Source organism: Aulonocara stuartgranti, assembly GCF_965226115.1.
Source record: "Aulonocara stuartgranti genome assembly, chromosome: 23".
Classification (NCBI taxonomy): Eukaryota; Metazoa; Chordata; class Actinopteri; order Cichliformes; family Cichlidae; genus Aulonocara; species Aulonocara stuartgranti.
Genome location: NC_138958.1, coordinates 6,208,167 through 6,224,820, shown reverse-complemented (window position 1 = coordinate 6,224,820; position 16,654 = coordinate 6,208,167). Strand labels below are relative to the sequence as shown.

General features: G+C 40.1%; 1 protein-coding gene across 7 annotated transcripts in view; it reads right to left on the bottom strand.

Moving 5' to 3' along the window:
- The window catches only part of sbno2b (strawberry notch homolog 2b), a 66,843-nt gene that overhangs the window by 5,888 nt on the left and 44,301 nt on the right, over positions 1-16,654 (bottom strand). For 5 of the 7 annotated variants that reach the window (XM_082523070.1, XM_082523072.1, XM_082523071.1 and 2 more), the window contains 27 exons: positions 13,874-14,047; positions 12,307-12,393; positions 11,284-11,389; positions 11,004-11,164; positions 10,779-10,912; positions 10,069-10,159; positions 9,796-9,939; positions 9,525-9,642; positions 9,329-9,434; positions 9,024-9,177; positions 8,740-8,916; positions 8,380-8,477; positions 7,711-7,793; positions 7,244-7,426; positions 6,928-7,049; positions 6,708-6,839; positions 6,424-6,559; positions 4,961-5,073; positions 3,342-3,413; positions 3,032-3,140; positions 2,856-2,927; positions 2,621-2,764; positions 2,428-2,522; positions 1,352-1,444; positions 1,128-1,259; positions 437-513; positions 24-214 (listed from right to left, as the gene is read on the bottom strand). In XM_082523070.1, coding sequence (XP_082379196.1) covers positions 24-214; positions 437-513; positions 1,128-1,259; positions 1,352-1,444; positions 2,428-2,522; positions 2,621-2,764; positions 2,856-2,927; positions 3,032-3,140; positions 3,342-3,413; positions 4,961-5,073; positions 6,424-6,559; positions 6,708-6,839; positions 6,928-7,049; positions 7,244-7,426; positions 7,711-7,793; positions 8,380-8,477; positions 8,740-8,916; positions 9,024-9,177; positions 9,329-9,434; positions 9,525-9,642; positions 9,796-9,939; positions 10,069-10,159; positions 10,779-10,912; positions 11,004-11,164; positions 11,284-11,389; positions 12,307-12,393; positions 13,874-14,047 — 3,304 coding nt within the window. The remainder of the gene's footprint in view (positions 1-23; positions 215-436; positions 514-1,127; positions 1,260-1,351; positions 1,445-2,427; positions 2,523-2,620; positions 2,765-2,855; positions 2,928-3,031; positions 3,141-3,341; positions 3,414-4,960; positions 5,074-6,423; positions 6,560-6,707; positions 6,840-6,927; positions 7,050-7,243; positions 7,427-7,710; positions 7,794-8,379; positions 8,478-8,739; positions 8,917-9,023; positions 9,178-9,328; positions 9,435-9,524; positions 9,643-9,795; positions 9,940-10,068; positions 10,160-10,778; positions 10,913-11,003; positions 11,165-11,283; positions 11,390-12,306; positions 12,394-13,873; positions 14,048-16,654) is intronic. The other 2 variants (XM_082523073.1, XM_082523074.1) reach the window with 2 other exon arrangements.

Genomic DNA, 16,654 nt, shown 5'->3' with positions numbered 1-16,654 from the left:
TTCAGGCAGTCAGAGATACTAACCGACTTGTTTGTTATGCTGCTTTGTTTTAAGGCGGACAATCTGCAGGATGCTGCTGTTGGTGATGTCAGACACCACATCAGAGACGCGCTTCCACACTCGTAACAGAGCTCCACACAGCATGTGATACTGACGGAGGCGCATGCCCTGCAGACACTCCTGGCCTTCCTCAATTTTCTTACACTTCCCATTCCTGCAGAGAGAGCAAAGAAGAAATGGTGAAAACACATCATAAATCACTCTTTTAGTGTGACTGTATGGCAAGCTAAGGTACAAGATGTGAGATTTGGAGGTAATTTCTTCGTGGCTAGCTCTTGGGAATGGCATTTGATTTAAAAACCATTGACTGAATCCTAATAATTACCAGCCTGATAGGATTCATTAATCCTAAGGGACATTGTGGATTCCTGCTTACCAGTTAGCGTGACTGCATTTCTTGAAGGAGAAGGTGAACTGGTTCTCCCAGCAGTCCCTGGCTTCCTCAGGGGTCACCTAAAAAAAAGGAAGAAATGCAAAAGCCTAAAAGTCAGCCAAGTAGTCACTCATTACATATTTTTACCAATGCAGAAGTGAGATTTTCAAGTTCAAACCAAAGCACAAACTACACCCTTTTCTCATTTAAAACAATAATTGTGTCAAAGGGGAAAAACAAGTTATTTTCAATGGGCTTATGGTGAAAGGTCAATGATTAGCAGTTTTAAAGCAGGGAAGGGAAACAGCTATAGCCTTAATAAACAACAGAACTGTAAAGAAAATAAGAGCTCACTCTTTAAATTTACTATTAATATATAACATTAAAGGTTTTAAGTCTGTAAAATGTTGCCACACTTTGTCTTTGGAGAGCATTAAGCCTTATCTGGTCAGCACACCTAAATGTCCACAAGGTGGCAGCAGAGACCGAATATATATAAATATACACCCGGAGCAATGACAGAGGAACACTTGGTCCAGAAAATGTCCGACTTTGTGTTTTCCCAATGTTCCCCATTTTCAGAAATGAAAAAAGATGCATTTTAATGCCAAATTGAGGGGGGAAAAAATCAAAAGACTCAAATGTAACACAAAACCAATACAAAGACAGAACTAATAGACTGTGAAACTCTTACCTTTCTGTACTTTTGGTGCAGTTTTTCCAGACTCTCAGGGTGAGTCTGCTTGCCGATGTTGGGCTTATAGACCACAAAGTTCTTCCCTCTTCCTTGCTCAGCTAGCAGCACACATGGATAGTTACCTCGAAGCTGTGAACAGAGGCCACAGAGAGTGTTGTTTTTTTTTTTGCACTGTCAAAGAGACAAAGTTAGTTAAACTGTTTATCATAACGTGAACTCACCTTCATAGACAGGTAGAATCCCTCATCATGGCCGCTGAGGTTCAGTGATTTCTTGTAGGCCTCATCCCAGGGCATGCCCCTGTCCACACTGATCTGTAGGAGGAAAAAGATCAGAGTCTAAAGCATGTGCTGTGAAAGAGAGGGAGTCAAACTGCCCCACACCTACACACTGCTGGTATGACTTCAGAAACTATTAATATCTATAAATACATGAATACAACCACTTTAATGTATGTATGAAATACGCCCTTTATACTGGGTAAACTGGTTTTCTTGTGCAGGAGTCCTGAGTGGCTGCCAACTTTGAAACATCAACTGTAGGTTAGCCTGCAGCCAAAAGCTAAAAGCAGAGGATACCAGTAATTATCCTGTGCCACCTGCTAGTATCTACATAGGCTCCATAGCTCCAGGGCCAAACCTGCGTGATCACAGTCTTACCGCTGGCACTATGACATCAATCCAAGCTCTTAACTACAGAGGTAGTTGCTTGAGTTACCTGGGGGACTGCACGTTATGAGGAACTTATTTAATTGTACCCGTTCAAGTATTGTCAAAAAATCTAAATGAACTGACTCTCAGTGATATTTATAATGTACTCTGTGTTTGCAATTTAATAATATTATTTGAAAAATTGTAAGGTCTGGTGCTCTAACTTTGATATTAATACATACAATAAATTATCATTAAATTGCAAGAGCATCAAAAAGATAAGTAGCATAGCATAGCATTGCCATTGTGGGCAACACTACCTAACATAGGCCTAATATATATTACATAGCTAGGCCTTCTCCTGTGTAGTCATAGTTTACATGTTTTATATAGTTTGCTGTTACTTTGCAGATGCTGCAGGCACATCACTGTTTTGAATATGTTACTGATAATGCCATATCAAACAACACTTCTGCCTGGCCGTTCACAAATAAGCCACTGTACTGCTGTGGTTATCTGCAGGAAGTAAATACTTTTCTAATCCTGCTGTATGCAACTTCACTGTCATCGACACATTTAACATTGCATATGCTCTACTCCAAAGAAATGTATACTTGTAGACCTGAAATCAAGTTATGCAAGCCTACCTTATACAGAACAACCTGGCCATCCTGAGGATTTCCAGCCGTCAAGAAAGTTTCCTGTGTCTCCTCATAAATCTCATCGTTACCTGGGGCAAGGTCTGTCAGCAACAGAGTAGAAGAAAGTGATGAACATTTGCAGCTGCTGAATGAATTCATTGACATCCTTCTATTTTAGAATTACACTTGATCTCCATACCTAGGATTCCCATGTCATATTTGCCCTCCTTTTTATCCTTCTCTATGAGATAGTCAAAGTTGTCAGTGAAGTATTGGAAGAGATGGTTCTGTTTGTGGACCTCCAGACCCAGGATGCGATTTAGGAACTTTGTAATGCTGCAGTCTGAGAAAAACAAACAAGCAATTGACTTCAAATTTTGTTTATTCATCTCAAATACCAAATACAGAGAAAGAAATCTGTCCGTATACTCTACCTTTCTCATTGTTGTTTCCAATGCGGGGCTCCTTACATAAAATCCCAACATCAACCATTCCAGCTTTCATGTCTGGAAGTGAAAAACAAAAAACAGAACCGTTTTTCTACAGCTGCACTAAACTTTCATTTGCTGATGATATTCTCTGCTTACACTGAACCAAAATATGAACATACCTCTGAAGAACATGGAATCACCCCCTGGGTAGCCTTTGGGAGGGGGCACCTTGTTATCTATGAAGCCAACAATTGCTTTGGTAATTTTATCCAGAGCCTTGGTACCGTACTGCAAAAAAGAAGTAAGGTGACATTAGTAAAGACAGATGATCTCATAAGGCTTTTTAAGCACTGCAGATTAAGTGTTTACATAAAATATGCTATAAAATGCTAAAAGCAAGACAAACTCCATACACCTCAAATTAAGAGCACAAAACATTTTAGATACAAAGGTTGGGTACAATTTTAAAAGCTTCTTAGGTTTGCATACCTTGTTCTCAAAGTTGTATCTGCTCAGGTCTCTGGTTTCTGTGGCTCTTCTGTCTCCATGGGTTAATGCACCCTGCACAGTGGATTACAAACAGTATTACTATCAAATCAATATACTATTATTACTATTACTAAAATATTACATTTACATCATCAGCAGTCACGCTAACAGAACCAGAGTCGGTGCTGCTGGTGTGAAACTGTCAGAGGAAGTTATGAAATCTGTCTTCACTGTTTAGTGCAATTCTACTGTGCAGAAATAATATTGGAAAATAATGCCTTGCAATTTCAATTTACTCTGGATTTGTAGTGTTTTAAGCCAGAAATGTCTGATTTCAAAGCTCAGCTGCTGTAGTAACTTGAAAAATTTGAAAAAACCCCCAAAAACAACAACTATAAAAATACCCAGTTGTTGCTTATCTGACATATCCATCAATTCAGTTAATATATAGTTAAAAGGTGATTCTACAATGCACCAGTGATGGGTGTGGAGCATATAACACGGAGGAAAAAAACCCAAACAAACCCCAAAAACACTGAAATAAGGACACACGCACACACACACTAGTGTAAATGCATGAGGATGCAGAGCCCGCTCTTGGCCCAAACGTGTCAAAGGAAACCCACGAGGTTCAGGTGTGAAAACAAACGTTTTCTATGTGCAACGTGCTGACATGATATTGTGGTTCAGTTAATCTTCAAACAACATTTTGCAAAGAGACCGAGTGTGCAGCGAGTCCAACGTGTGATGGAAGTAGGCAACAAAGTTAACAGAAAATTTAGACAAAGTCAACAGTGGATCAGTCTTAAAGCCAGCTGCTAGCTCTGCTCACACAGGCAAAAACCTTAAGATACCAAAACAAATGAATGTTTTAGCCAAATATGATTTGACTGCTGATCTGGAGTCAGACTGTTGCAAAGGTGTTCAGCTGTTCAGTTCGACTGAAATGTGTGCACTGGAGCTGTATCAAGTTCAAGCAGGCAGGCAGGCAGGCAGACCACGTGCCATATTCTTGATACAGATTTACCACACATAGCTGGCAAATGCAGGAATGACTTCCTGTAACCACCATCCCCTACACCCTCTCTGCCCTTTTCCCAAAAGAACTGTCATGCTGTGTCACTATGGAAATAAATGGCTGCTAGTGCAGAAATGCATCGATAATTACGGAAAATAGCTACACTTATAAATTATCCAGACAACCTCTTTTTGCTTTTTCTGCTTGTTCAGTTTTCCGTTACTGAGCTGGAGAAGGGAAAGACCCAGAATCTCTTGAGGTTTGTGGAGAAAAGTTGATATAACATCAAGGGAACCAACAATAAAGAAGACTATGGAGCGCTTTAAGACTAGGGAGTATCCCACACAACAGGAAGGACAGAGGGTGAGGGCAGGTTTAAGAAATGAACGGCGGAGTCACGAACAGCCCGGAGCACTCCGATCGATAAACACATAACTCAGATCGTCTCTGTTTACACTGAAACAGTTCTTCTCACACTCCATAAGACAACAACATATAAACAGCTATTTCCCCCTGAGAGACACTTCAAGATAATTGTGCAAAATAACAACAGCAAATGCAACACCAACCCACACACAACTGAAAGACTGTTCATATTTACCAGACTCTCTAGTCTCTTAGCCACAATGGAGGCAAAACGTCTCTCCCCAGCCAACTCTGAGATGAGAAAGATGTACTCAGGGGCTGTCACCTGATTGGACCGATGAGTCCGACCTGGAACGATGAGAATAAAATAGCAATAAGACATTTTTTGTACATGCAAAACATTTAAAGATATTAAGACTACTGTCTGACTGTTAAATCCTTCAATCTCAAATCTTTAACTTTACAGATAAGCGTTGTACTGCTAATGAACATCCTGTAAAACCTTTATACAGATAAATAAAACAAGCAAGATATGTTGCTATGTGTAGGAGAAATCAGGTATTGTACATTTTTGTGATGACGTTTGGTTTACAACAGCTCATTTTTATGTTACAGGCTGTGCCAATCTCAACTAACTATGAAACACCCATAAATGTAAATAAAATAACACACACACAAGTTATATGTTAGTACAGTACACTAGTGAGGTGCGATTAGAAACAATAAATTAGAAACTGAAAAGTATGAAGAGGACATTATTGGTGAGATGATAAGATCTCCAGTCATATGACTGAAATCTGATCTTGACACTCAGATCCTCCCACCTAAAAATGAAAACAAAAACTCTTTACACAAGATTGTTCTAAGGAAGTCCCTTCAACTTCCATAGAACCTCTTATGAGTAAATAAGCATGTCTGTGTTTGTACAGTATGTGTGTGTATATGTAAGTGTCAGACTAAGCTTCTCGGTATGAGAAACTTAGTCCGCCTGAAGAATCACTGAGGTGGTTTAAGCAGAAAATTGATGACCTTATTTAGTTTAGTGCTCTGCTTTGGCATTTACGTATATAAAAAAATCAAATACTGATCGGGTTTGTGGTGTTAATTACAAATAGATTCGCAGCTGTAACACCTTTAAAGGTCAAATGTTCAGCCCACACAAGTAGAGTAACTGAAAGAAACCACAGCTTCTATCTACCAACAAACCTTCAGCGAGACATTTGTCTCAATTTGAATATCGCAATATGAAAATAACACATAAAACACTTCTTCACATTTCTTCTCTTTCTTCTAAAGCTCTTTCAACCTTTCACCTCAATGCTGCTGCTTGTCACAGGGGTAAATTTAAAAGGAAGTAAGGAATAGAAAGCTGATGTAACTACGATGAAGAGGAAAATAAGTCCAGTGTGCCTTATAGCCTTTTAACTGGTTACATCACTCATCAACAGAAAAAAAAAAGACTTATGTCATTGACAAAGTTAACCACTGATGAAAAACTTTATTCAAGCCATTATGTGAAGTCTGACACAAACTTAACCAGACAGACTATATTGACAGGTCAAAAATTCAGTCTAAAAAAGGTTCCCGACATCCTTATGTAAGTTAATAACACAAAAAATGCCCTTTTCTTTTATTTCTAATCATGTACTCCTCTTTAACTTTTAAAGCCTCTTTGTTAGATTACATTTCCTGACTTACCGAACTGCTGAATAGCCCTGTCTGCGCTCCAAGGCAGCTCCAGGGTCATGTGAACCCTGCGTCTCTGGTTTTTCACTCTCTTGTCTGCCTGAAGGGAAATCCCAGAGCTCGCTGCTTCTGAGATGATGGCCACCAACTACAGGAAACAGGTTTTTGTTTATTGGTGGAGAAAGGTCTTATTGAACAATGTTTTTAAAGCATTTCACTGTTTGGTGAAATCTGATCTGAAGCCCTTCGAGTCATGAAAACAGTGATTCATTTTTTTGTACTGTAAAATATCTAACCTTCTCTCCACTCATGAAGCGATCTTTCTCCTTGAGATTAATGTGGTCAATCGTAAGCCCTTGCTCAGCTCGTGACTCATAACGCACGGTGCCGTCAGGCCGCCGCACCACACGACCCTTACGACCAGTCATCTGGAGAGAAAAGGGGTTAATATACATCAGCTGCACATGTCAAGGTGACAGGTGATGCTGCTGGTTAGCTTGTAGTTGAGGGTCATACCTCAGAGACTTTATCTGGTCCACCAAACTTGTCAATGAGCTCATCCAATGTGTTGAGAGGTAGTTCTTTTCCCAGTTCTGCTATTTTGTTGAGGAGGTCCTGCTTCATTTCCTCTATTCTGGCTGTAAATACAAATCAGAGGAAGATATTAACAATATATCCCTTGCTGGTTGAGTTATAAAAAATAGCAGGGTATGTGAGGCTACAGTGGCAGCTATCAAGTAGATGTGCATCTGTTTGAATGACAAGCACCTTCCAGTGTATCACTGTTACTGACAACACAAGCTGAAGGACAAAAAAAAGAAATGGTGCCTACCTGTCTGGTAGCTAGTCTGGTTCACAAAGATGACATCGTCATTATCTAGCAGGGAGTCTGGTGAAGAGTTGGAGTCTGTGTCTATGCCATCGGAGTCACTACTGCTGTCATCGGTGATGTTGATCACAACGCTGTTCTCTATACTGTGCTTGGGTACTTTGGGCTGGCGACCTCTGGGTTTCCCTGATTGTTAGTTAAACCGCATGAGATTGGAGTTAGCAAAAGCGACACAAAAGAGGCCAATAATAGACATAGGATTAAAAAATATGTCTTTAACTGAGAATAAATAGTACCAGCTGCTAGGCTAAATACACCAAATACACTTATAAATCACAACATGAGCAATTTTACTGCTACACAAACTATAGAAATGTCCACTGAACACTTGGTACATGAAATAATTGTAAAAGACAGCATTTAGGGGTGAACATCCTACAGTGTTGTATTAAATCTTCATATTCACTTACGTTTTCTCTTGTTACTTGGAGCTTTTTCCCTGCTTTGCTTCTCTGAAGGGAAATGCTTTGTTACAAGAGACTGGAATACTCCCCTGGAGCAAAGAAGAGCAGAATAACAGACTTTAAAACTGACAGCAAAGCAACCACAACACATTAGGGCTGTTGCGGCAATTAGACATTACAAGTATTCCTGATCTGACCTAATTATGAGTGCCAGGTATTGATAGGCAGATGAAAACGTGAACTAATACACTCAGACTTTAAGGCATGTCTGCTGTGACAGACCTAAGGTCAACCAAGTTCAAGTCCTTATAACTTCCTTTTCTTCTTTTTCACAAATGAGTCATTGGTCAATTAGCAGCTAATAAAAGGTTGTCTGCTTTGACTGGTGAAGAATGTCACATGACCTGTATGACTATATGTAGTCATGACAAAGTCCTTCTTGAAACTTTCTTGTTATTTGACAGCTTGGTGTATCAAGAAAACGAAACAGAAGACACCTGTGACTATAGTTTTCAGCAAGCAGAAAATCACTCTTTCAAATAGTGTCAAAGTTATCACCTATGGCTCGGCATTCAGTTTTAAAAGAGCTGCAACTCAGATACAGGCAGTCTTTTTTTTTCATATGTAGCCATCACCACAGAAACACAGAAGCGAACAGACGAAATACTCTCTTACTCGGCTGCAGAAACAAATCTGTCCAGATGCCCGTCATTTTCATCCAAGACTTCTCTGGTGCGCGATTCTCCAGTAGACTGGAGTCCAATAACGATGCACTGCAGTGGAGAACACACAAACGCACATCAATGACCCAGCCGTGTTACCTAAAGTAAACTTCTACTAGGACTCACTTCTGCTAATCACGATGGAAAATATTACAAAAATCCATGTGGAATTCCTGAACAACTAAAGCAAAATCAAACCAGCTTGTTCACAGAGAACTGAAACCCCCCACACAACTGACTAAACTATGTTTCAAATTAGCACTCTTACATATACAATCTATGCACTCAAAGTTCAACAGTGTGCTATGCTCACCTTTCCGGCCTCCAGCTCTTTCTGGGCCAGCTCCACCAAGGAGCGGACCTTGGCAGCGATACAGAGATATTTAAAGAATCGCTGGTGAGACGACCAGAACTGCCCCCAAAGAGACTTCCTGCTGACCATGCCCAGCTCATCAGCTGCCTGCATGAACGTTTTCAACGCCTCGGCCCACTAGAAACAGATTCCAGACGCGAATTCTCAGTTTCAATTTTTGTCAGTTTTCTCAAATAAGATAAGAACATATAAATACAGCAGACGCTGTCACTGAATTTCCTCACCAGTTTGGCAGCTTTATTATAGACCTCTTTGAAGTCACCGTCCAGCCCGATCTCTTCAATGCGGAAAGACACCCCAGAGAAGCTCAGCTGTCTGGCAATGTACATCCCACTCACTTTCATGTCCATGGCCACAATCTCCATGGCCCCGACACCTCTGTACACAAATAAATAATTCAACATAACTTAATCATTGGTCAACAGCCGTTCCCACAATCTGACTGTAAGGAATGTTCCAGTAATTTGAAGATACAGATCCACATGATTGAAAAACATAAAAACTTCAGAGTGAAATTCATCCCACAAACCTCTTCTCAATGGAATGCAGGAAGTCATCAAAGGTTCGGAAGGGTGTGCCCTCACCCCAAATTCCTAGTCGGCTCATATAAATCATGTTCTTTGGCTCAGAGGCACCTGGAACAGACATGACAGAAATCGATGATTTAAAGTCTACTATTGTATTTTTTCTCCTGCCCGAGAATGTTTATTTGTGTGTTAGCTTACCTGTGGCACTGGCATACACCACCCTGGCATGCGGCAGCTTGCTTTGCAGGTCAAGAACTGCTTTGCCCATCTTTGTAGATGTGGCATTCTTGGCTTTGTGGCATTCATCAAAAATAATCTATATTGATGCAAAGTCAAGGACAAAAAATACCAAAAACCACTGCTGAATGTGTGGTTGTTAAAATTAAGTCAGAAAATCATGTGGAACAACATATCGAAGGACAGCTTATGTTAGATTGACAAAGAATATGGCATTAAAATTAAAGGATACAACTCCATCAAATTCTGGTTTGCACCAATCCAGGATCTGTTTGATCCTCGTCCGAAGCTGCCCTCCTGCTTGGCTTTCTCCAATCAGTGCAGAGTAAGTTGCAAACAAGACTCCTTCTGAGGTAGCTGTGTCACCGTACTTTATCTGTTAGAACAGAACAAATATTAAAAAAGTCACAATAGTGCTTCGCTCTACTTCACCGATTGCGCTCATGCACACATAACAACTGTTCTAATTTTCTCAGTTTGACCCACAAATTCCACCTGAACTCACCTTGTTTAAAGCATGCACAGGAATAGTCGGTGCATCTATGTCTTTGAGATCTCTCTCTGCATCAAATTTCAGGTCATTGGATATGCTGAACCTGAGGGAAAAGACAGGGGAAATTAGCCGACTTTGACATACAGTAAATCTACTGTGCATAAACAGGATATATCATGCAGGTGGACAAAAATCCCAATCAGAAAATCGATCTATTTTTTAATCATAGCCCGCATTAGTCATGTCCTTTTTTCCCCTCAGAAGTGTTTTTCTTGACTCTAACCTTTTGAGGCCTCATGGAACAGGTGACTCTTAACATTCTCTAGTTTCATACAAATCCTACTTTGCATTGCTTTTCTAGAAGCTCACATTTACTGATAAAAGGAGATGTTTGGTCTTAATATTGGTAGAAACTGAATGTAGGAATCCAAATGAAAGTAATTTCTGTCTCCAGTTTAACCTTCTGAACTCCCTTATATAGTTTTGAAATTACACCGAGCTCACATTATAAATATTTTCCGTAGGCCGATTTCAAATGCCCTATGACTTTACCAAAACTGTTCATGTGATTTTGTAATGAAGAAGTCAAGAAAAGGTCACCAAATAACTCACGTAGTCTTTCCGTTTTCTGAAAATTGCTAAGAGTGCTTTAATTAAAACGGCAGACTATGCAGACAGGCCTCTTACTGGCCCATCTGTTGTAGCATGTTTATCACTCTTACCATAGTGCTTTTTTTCTTCCCTTAAGGTAGTTCTCCAGGATGATTCCTGCCACAGTGCGTCCCTTTCCGACCCCTGCCCCATCTCCGATCAGAAAGCCGGCCCTCTGCTTGTTCTGGAGGATCACCTCATGTTGCTGAGGGTGCATAAGGAACGAATGATGATCAATATGCCTCCAGAGTCACGCCATTAAAAGTGCTTCATGTATTGTGTGCTGGTATGTGTACCTGGCAGGCGTATATGATAGCCTCTAGCTGCAGAGCAGACAGCAGACCATTTTTAATAGTTGACTCGGGGATGGACAGAGTGTATGTGATGTCAGGAGGAGGGACACTGGATAGAGTGTTTGTTTCCACCACTATGTCAGGATGAGAAATTCCTATAGTGGCTGAAGAGAAGAGGAAAAAAAACATGTTAACCATAAACTGAGTGTCATGTTGTATTAGGGGGAAAAAGGCAGACAAATTAATGGGTGAACTGATGTTGAAGTTCATTCAAGTGGCCTACATTTGGAAGGTTTGTACTCAGCGTATGTGTCTACATGTCCCAGTTCCTCTGCTTCTTCTTCCTCGGCCTCCTCTTCCTCTTCTGTTGCTGCCTGGGTTGTCTGAGGCTGGAAGCACCACAGAGACTTCAGTAATGTAATCACAACAGCAAGCGTTGCATTTGGGAATAATATTTTGTTGTTTCAGCTTAGGTGAAGACAAGTTAGGAGAGAGAAAACTGCTGAAATTTAGAAGTAGGTGAGCAGTTAGTATGACGATAATGCACACTGGAAAAGTTCCTTAAGAAGGAATATTAACCAGAAAATTAGCAAAATAACAAGTGAATAAAATGCATGAAGCCAATTAAAGGAGATTGAATTGAGAGATTTGAAAAATGTAGTCAAGCAGACAAAAGACAGAGAGAGTGGAAACGGAGAGGACCTCTTTTTGACAGTCAGCTGAATATTACAATGCCTCTTTTCCTGTCAAAGTAATCTCTGTTTTTTATGTAATGTACATTTGTGGCATGTACAATATGCCGCCATGCTTTTGTCACCTGTGGTAATACAGATGGTAGACAGGAGCATTACAATTTACCTTATGAAGTTTTGCTAAATTCAACGGGACCCCCAGATGAGAGCCATGTTAAGTTTTCAGTGTAAAACATCTAAAAGATGCACTCAAAAAAATGAATTGCAACTGAAATATGTAAAAATCTAATGTTTATTTATTCAAATAATGAATCAGTAAGGGAAATATGCTGGGTATTAACTAAACATATACGAATCAATTAAATTTAATTGGACCAGATTCCATTAAATTTAGTGTTTTACATTGAACTAATATAACACAATGGAATTACATGGAAATCAAATTACTTCAAGACAGGATTTTGGGCATATTTTTTGAGTGAACTGCTGCAGCTGCTGCAAATAAGACCTAAAACATAATCTATATTTTATATATGATTCCCATATATGATTACTGATGAGTAAGCTCAAGGAGTTTAACTTTAACATCAGACTGGAGAGGTTAACGTGACTACCTGGAATCCTCCTAAAGGTGGGGTGCTGATAATAGCAGATATATCCTCCAAACTTGCCAAGCCTTGAAACCTGCTGGTGCCATTCTGCTGTCAAAAAAACATAAAATAAAGAAATACAAACTCAAATAAAACACTGTGCCTAAGAAGGATTAAAGCAAAGAAAGTCGAGAGTAATCTGCCTGTGCATTTGTGTCTATATGCATGTGCACGAGAGCGATGGGGCACTCTCCTAAAGCTGCACTAAACAAAATGCATTTTATTTGACTGGCAGTGAAAAGCCAGCAATGACAACAACAACAATGAAAGGAAGATAAAGGCATGGGAAATATAGTCTGGGAAATATAATGAACGAAATGAGGGCAGAATGAAAAGGAAAAAAATAAAAAGGCTTTCAGAAAGCAGGGAAAATAAATGTACTCTGATCATATCAAAAAGATATCCACGGACCCATCTAATTCAAAGAGAGCTTAACAGGAATGAAACTGCAGGCTAGAGGAACAACTATTGAAAACAAAGTTGCTTTCCTCGGGACACTGATTTAGAGAGCATGAAAGTGCATGCATACTCCTAATTTGTCTACAACAGAGAAAACAGTTAAAAAATGTAATGACCAAAGAGAAATGTTTAACAACAACAAATTTTATCTAATGGATACAAACATAATTCCTGAATGAAAAGACGAGACACTGGTCATTGCAAACAGCAACAGCGTAAACCGTAAAATCAACTGGGAAAACCATTGTTCAACCTCGGCACCAAATGACTCTCCTGCTATATGTAATAAGAATTCAATATGAATAAAATAACTGTGTCATTTCCACCAGTGCTCAGAGGTTTAACGGCTTAAATATGTGAGATTAAATACCATCACATCGGTGCGTAGTTGAAGGTTTCACTGTACAATGAATTAAACGCAAAAAACTACACATTAACAAACGTACTGGTAGCTAGGTAGGTGGTAAAATGGTGTGCTAACAGCACAGAAAGATGATAATGATATTAGATAAGAAAGACAGTAGATATGCACCAAAAGATATGCTGCACAGTTACTATATGAGAGCTGTGTCTGCTGCTTAGAAGTTTTTAATTCACAGCTTATACTTCATAAGAATGGACTTGTGCACAGCCACAACATGAAAATCCCAACTTAGAGTGGAACACTAAATCAACATTATATTATGCTCCAAGTACTTTACACTACAAGCCACATTCACCCATTAAAACAGCGCTTTATCTATCTCACATCCACAGCTCCAGCTAATTTAGACTCACCAATTAACCTCACATGGATGTCTTTGGAATGTGGGAGGAAACTGGAGGTGACAGTGCTAACCACTTCACCGCCAGGCTGCAGACGCAGTCGTAAGGCAGGAAAGCACTAGTGTTTACGGGATACAATGGACAATATAACCCTTAGCTACTGTTTGTTATTCGATGCCAACTTCCCCCAGTGAAGACATACGTATGCTGAGGCAAACAAGTCTGTTGCATATCATATCTGTAAGAGGTAAAGGTGTGGTAACCAGTTTTTCTGGTAATGACATGTGAGCGAGTGCTTGTTACTGACCTCTAACTGGCTCTGTGCTGGTGTGGTGGTACTAGTGCTGACGTCCCAGATTGTGGGCACTGTGTCCAGGTTCTCTGCATTGATGAAGGACTGGGTATCAGCATACTCCGACAGTGAGTCAGTCGGAGAGGAGAACAGAGAGTTTGTGGAGATGTCATCAAGGCAGGGCAGGTCCTGCAGGCAAAGAAAAAACGGGACGAGGTGTTAAAGGTAAACTCTAAAACGGGACAAAATTTAGGGCAGAGAGTTCAGTAGATCTCTAAATAAAGAAACAATATTTATACCCACATCCAGACACGGTCCCTCACCATCAAGCTTTATGCAACATAAAGGGGGCGCAACAAAAGCTTTTTTAAAAAATGTAACAGACACGGCACCAATACCAAACAGCAAAAGAAAAAAGGTGTGGCATGAGGATGAATGGGAGTGATGTTTGGATAATAAAGGAGCCGTATTCATTCTGGATTTTAGCCAAGTTACATTTATTTGGGTGTAACACGAGTAGCCCAAACAAAATATAATTACACACAGATGTGAGAATGAGCACGTGAAGTAGAACGTGAGGGGAAGGCACAATAAGGCTGCTTGTGTGTATGTTTGTCATTTCAGCTATGGCTGCCTTCCAGTCGCGCCTCTATTCATATCGTTTCCAAACCATTAGCATGCCATGTTCCTTAACTAGCCCCTCACAGGCACCCCTAGGCCCCCTGAGACTTATAAACATGTATTTGGAGAGATAGGAATTGAATGACAACAAGAAACTCAACAGAGGAGAAATCTCTTTGTGACGTCCATAAATGAGTCGGTGTATAAATACACTCTGGGCAATGTATGGAGATTCCCACAACACACTGTTCCCCATACACCCACTAGGGGACCACGAGGCAACTGTGAATACTTCCCCAAAGAGACTAACGTGCTTATTTGGAAATTTGGGAAAATTTCAACATTTCTCCAAATGTTGATACCCCCCACCACCAATATTGTTATATGGCCACAGGTGATCTCTGTTAAAACACAATAAGCTCTAAGGACTGAAGATGGCTTTGTGGGAAGAACAATACTATGCTTACAGAACAAAAGTAAGAAAAAAAAGTCCATACAAATACAAATACAGGCCATTTACCATTTACCATAATCATGCAGAATCATTAGCTGAGCTGCTGACTCAGTCCTAACAATCCGGTAGGACTGATTAATACTGAGAAGCTGCAGGAACTTCTGTCATGGCTGTCTGTTAGCCATTACTCACAGTTCAACAGAAAATGTTTCACAAGCATGAGAGGACTAGACGTAGAGCTCAAAGTGTTAACATGACAACATCACGTAGGAATGGTGAACAGGAAGGACTATAAACAGCAAACAGAGAAAAAGTGGCTCTGCCCCACATTTGCTTACATACATATTTGTGTATTTTGTCTTTGTGACATTAGAGAAACAAAGCAACTTATTAACCTATTATGTGGATGTTTGTGGATTGTAAAGTGCACTAAGCTTATCAGTGTTTACTGCTCACTTTATGCTCTTCAGCTCCCTCCCTGTTCCTTTCTCTTTCCTTTTCTCCTCATGTTTGTGTATGTGTGCGCTTCCTGAGGGCAAGATCAGGCATGAGCTCTGCAATCAGACTCTCCAAAGTTCTTCTAGCCTACGGACAGCTGACTGGAACAACTGGCTTTTGTATGGAGAAAGAGTTGTAGATAAGAGTGGGTGTCCTATACTACCACTCCCAAACACGCAACTTGGTCACTTTATATCACTTTTATATCACGTATCCGTTTACTAGTTTGTTTCTCTATTCTATCAACTATGTGACTTTCTACCTCATGCTATTCCATGTCCTAATTCCCTTCCCTGCTCCCTCCATTCTGTGCAATTCTGACTTGGGATAAATGAATAAACAACAAGGCTTGGAAAAAGGACACAGTGTCACCAGAGGCATCGTTCCACTGAGGCATAATTGCGGAAACACACGCATAAGCGCAGACACACGTATAAAAATTATTAAGTATTGCCTGTCTTTCTTACAACACACTTAACCACAAATTTGATAAAATGTTACAAGATGAGTTTAGATACAAATACAGACCTGATGAACAAACAACACAAAAGAAAACCCCCTAAATATAATCTAATCTGAGTTACACCTACAGCTGTCATATTAGCTTTCCTCATAAAGCCGGTTAGGGTTATGAAACTCTCAAAACCTTAACGATTCTTATTTTGCACATCACCATGAATTCAATCAAGCTTGAAAAGAAAACAAGGGCTAATTTAATTTATTCTACAAAAATGGCTAATTTGTATGCCAGCTGATTATTGCTTAGCGCCACATTATGATGAGACTTCTCGGTTTTCTGCATCTTGTAAAACCATGTAACATTATGTGCTTTGCTGTTGCAGTGTTGTTATATTAAGACAACCAAAATGATACAGAGGAATCACAGAAAACTGCGGCAGTCTGGTGGGTGCTAACCCAGACATGTCCAACCTCAGAACCATGCTAATCGAGTTGTTAAGCAGAGCGTAACAGAGGCAGCAGTGTTTGTCCCCCGGCAGGCCTATACCCAGGGCTACTCCATCTACTGCTCCTAACACTGGGCCCTGCCAAGCAGAGATAAGGTTTGAATTCCAACTGCTCTGATGGTAATCTGGCTCCTTCCACAGCTCACAGCCTTACAATCATATAACTGCTAATCCTGCCTCACACTTTCTCCTTTGCACTCTTTGTATCTGTTGCGCAATAAAACAAATATCTGTGTGTGTGTGTTTTTTTGTGGCCAA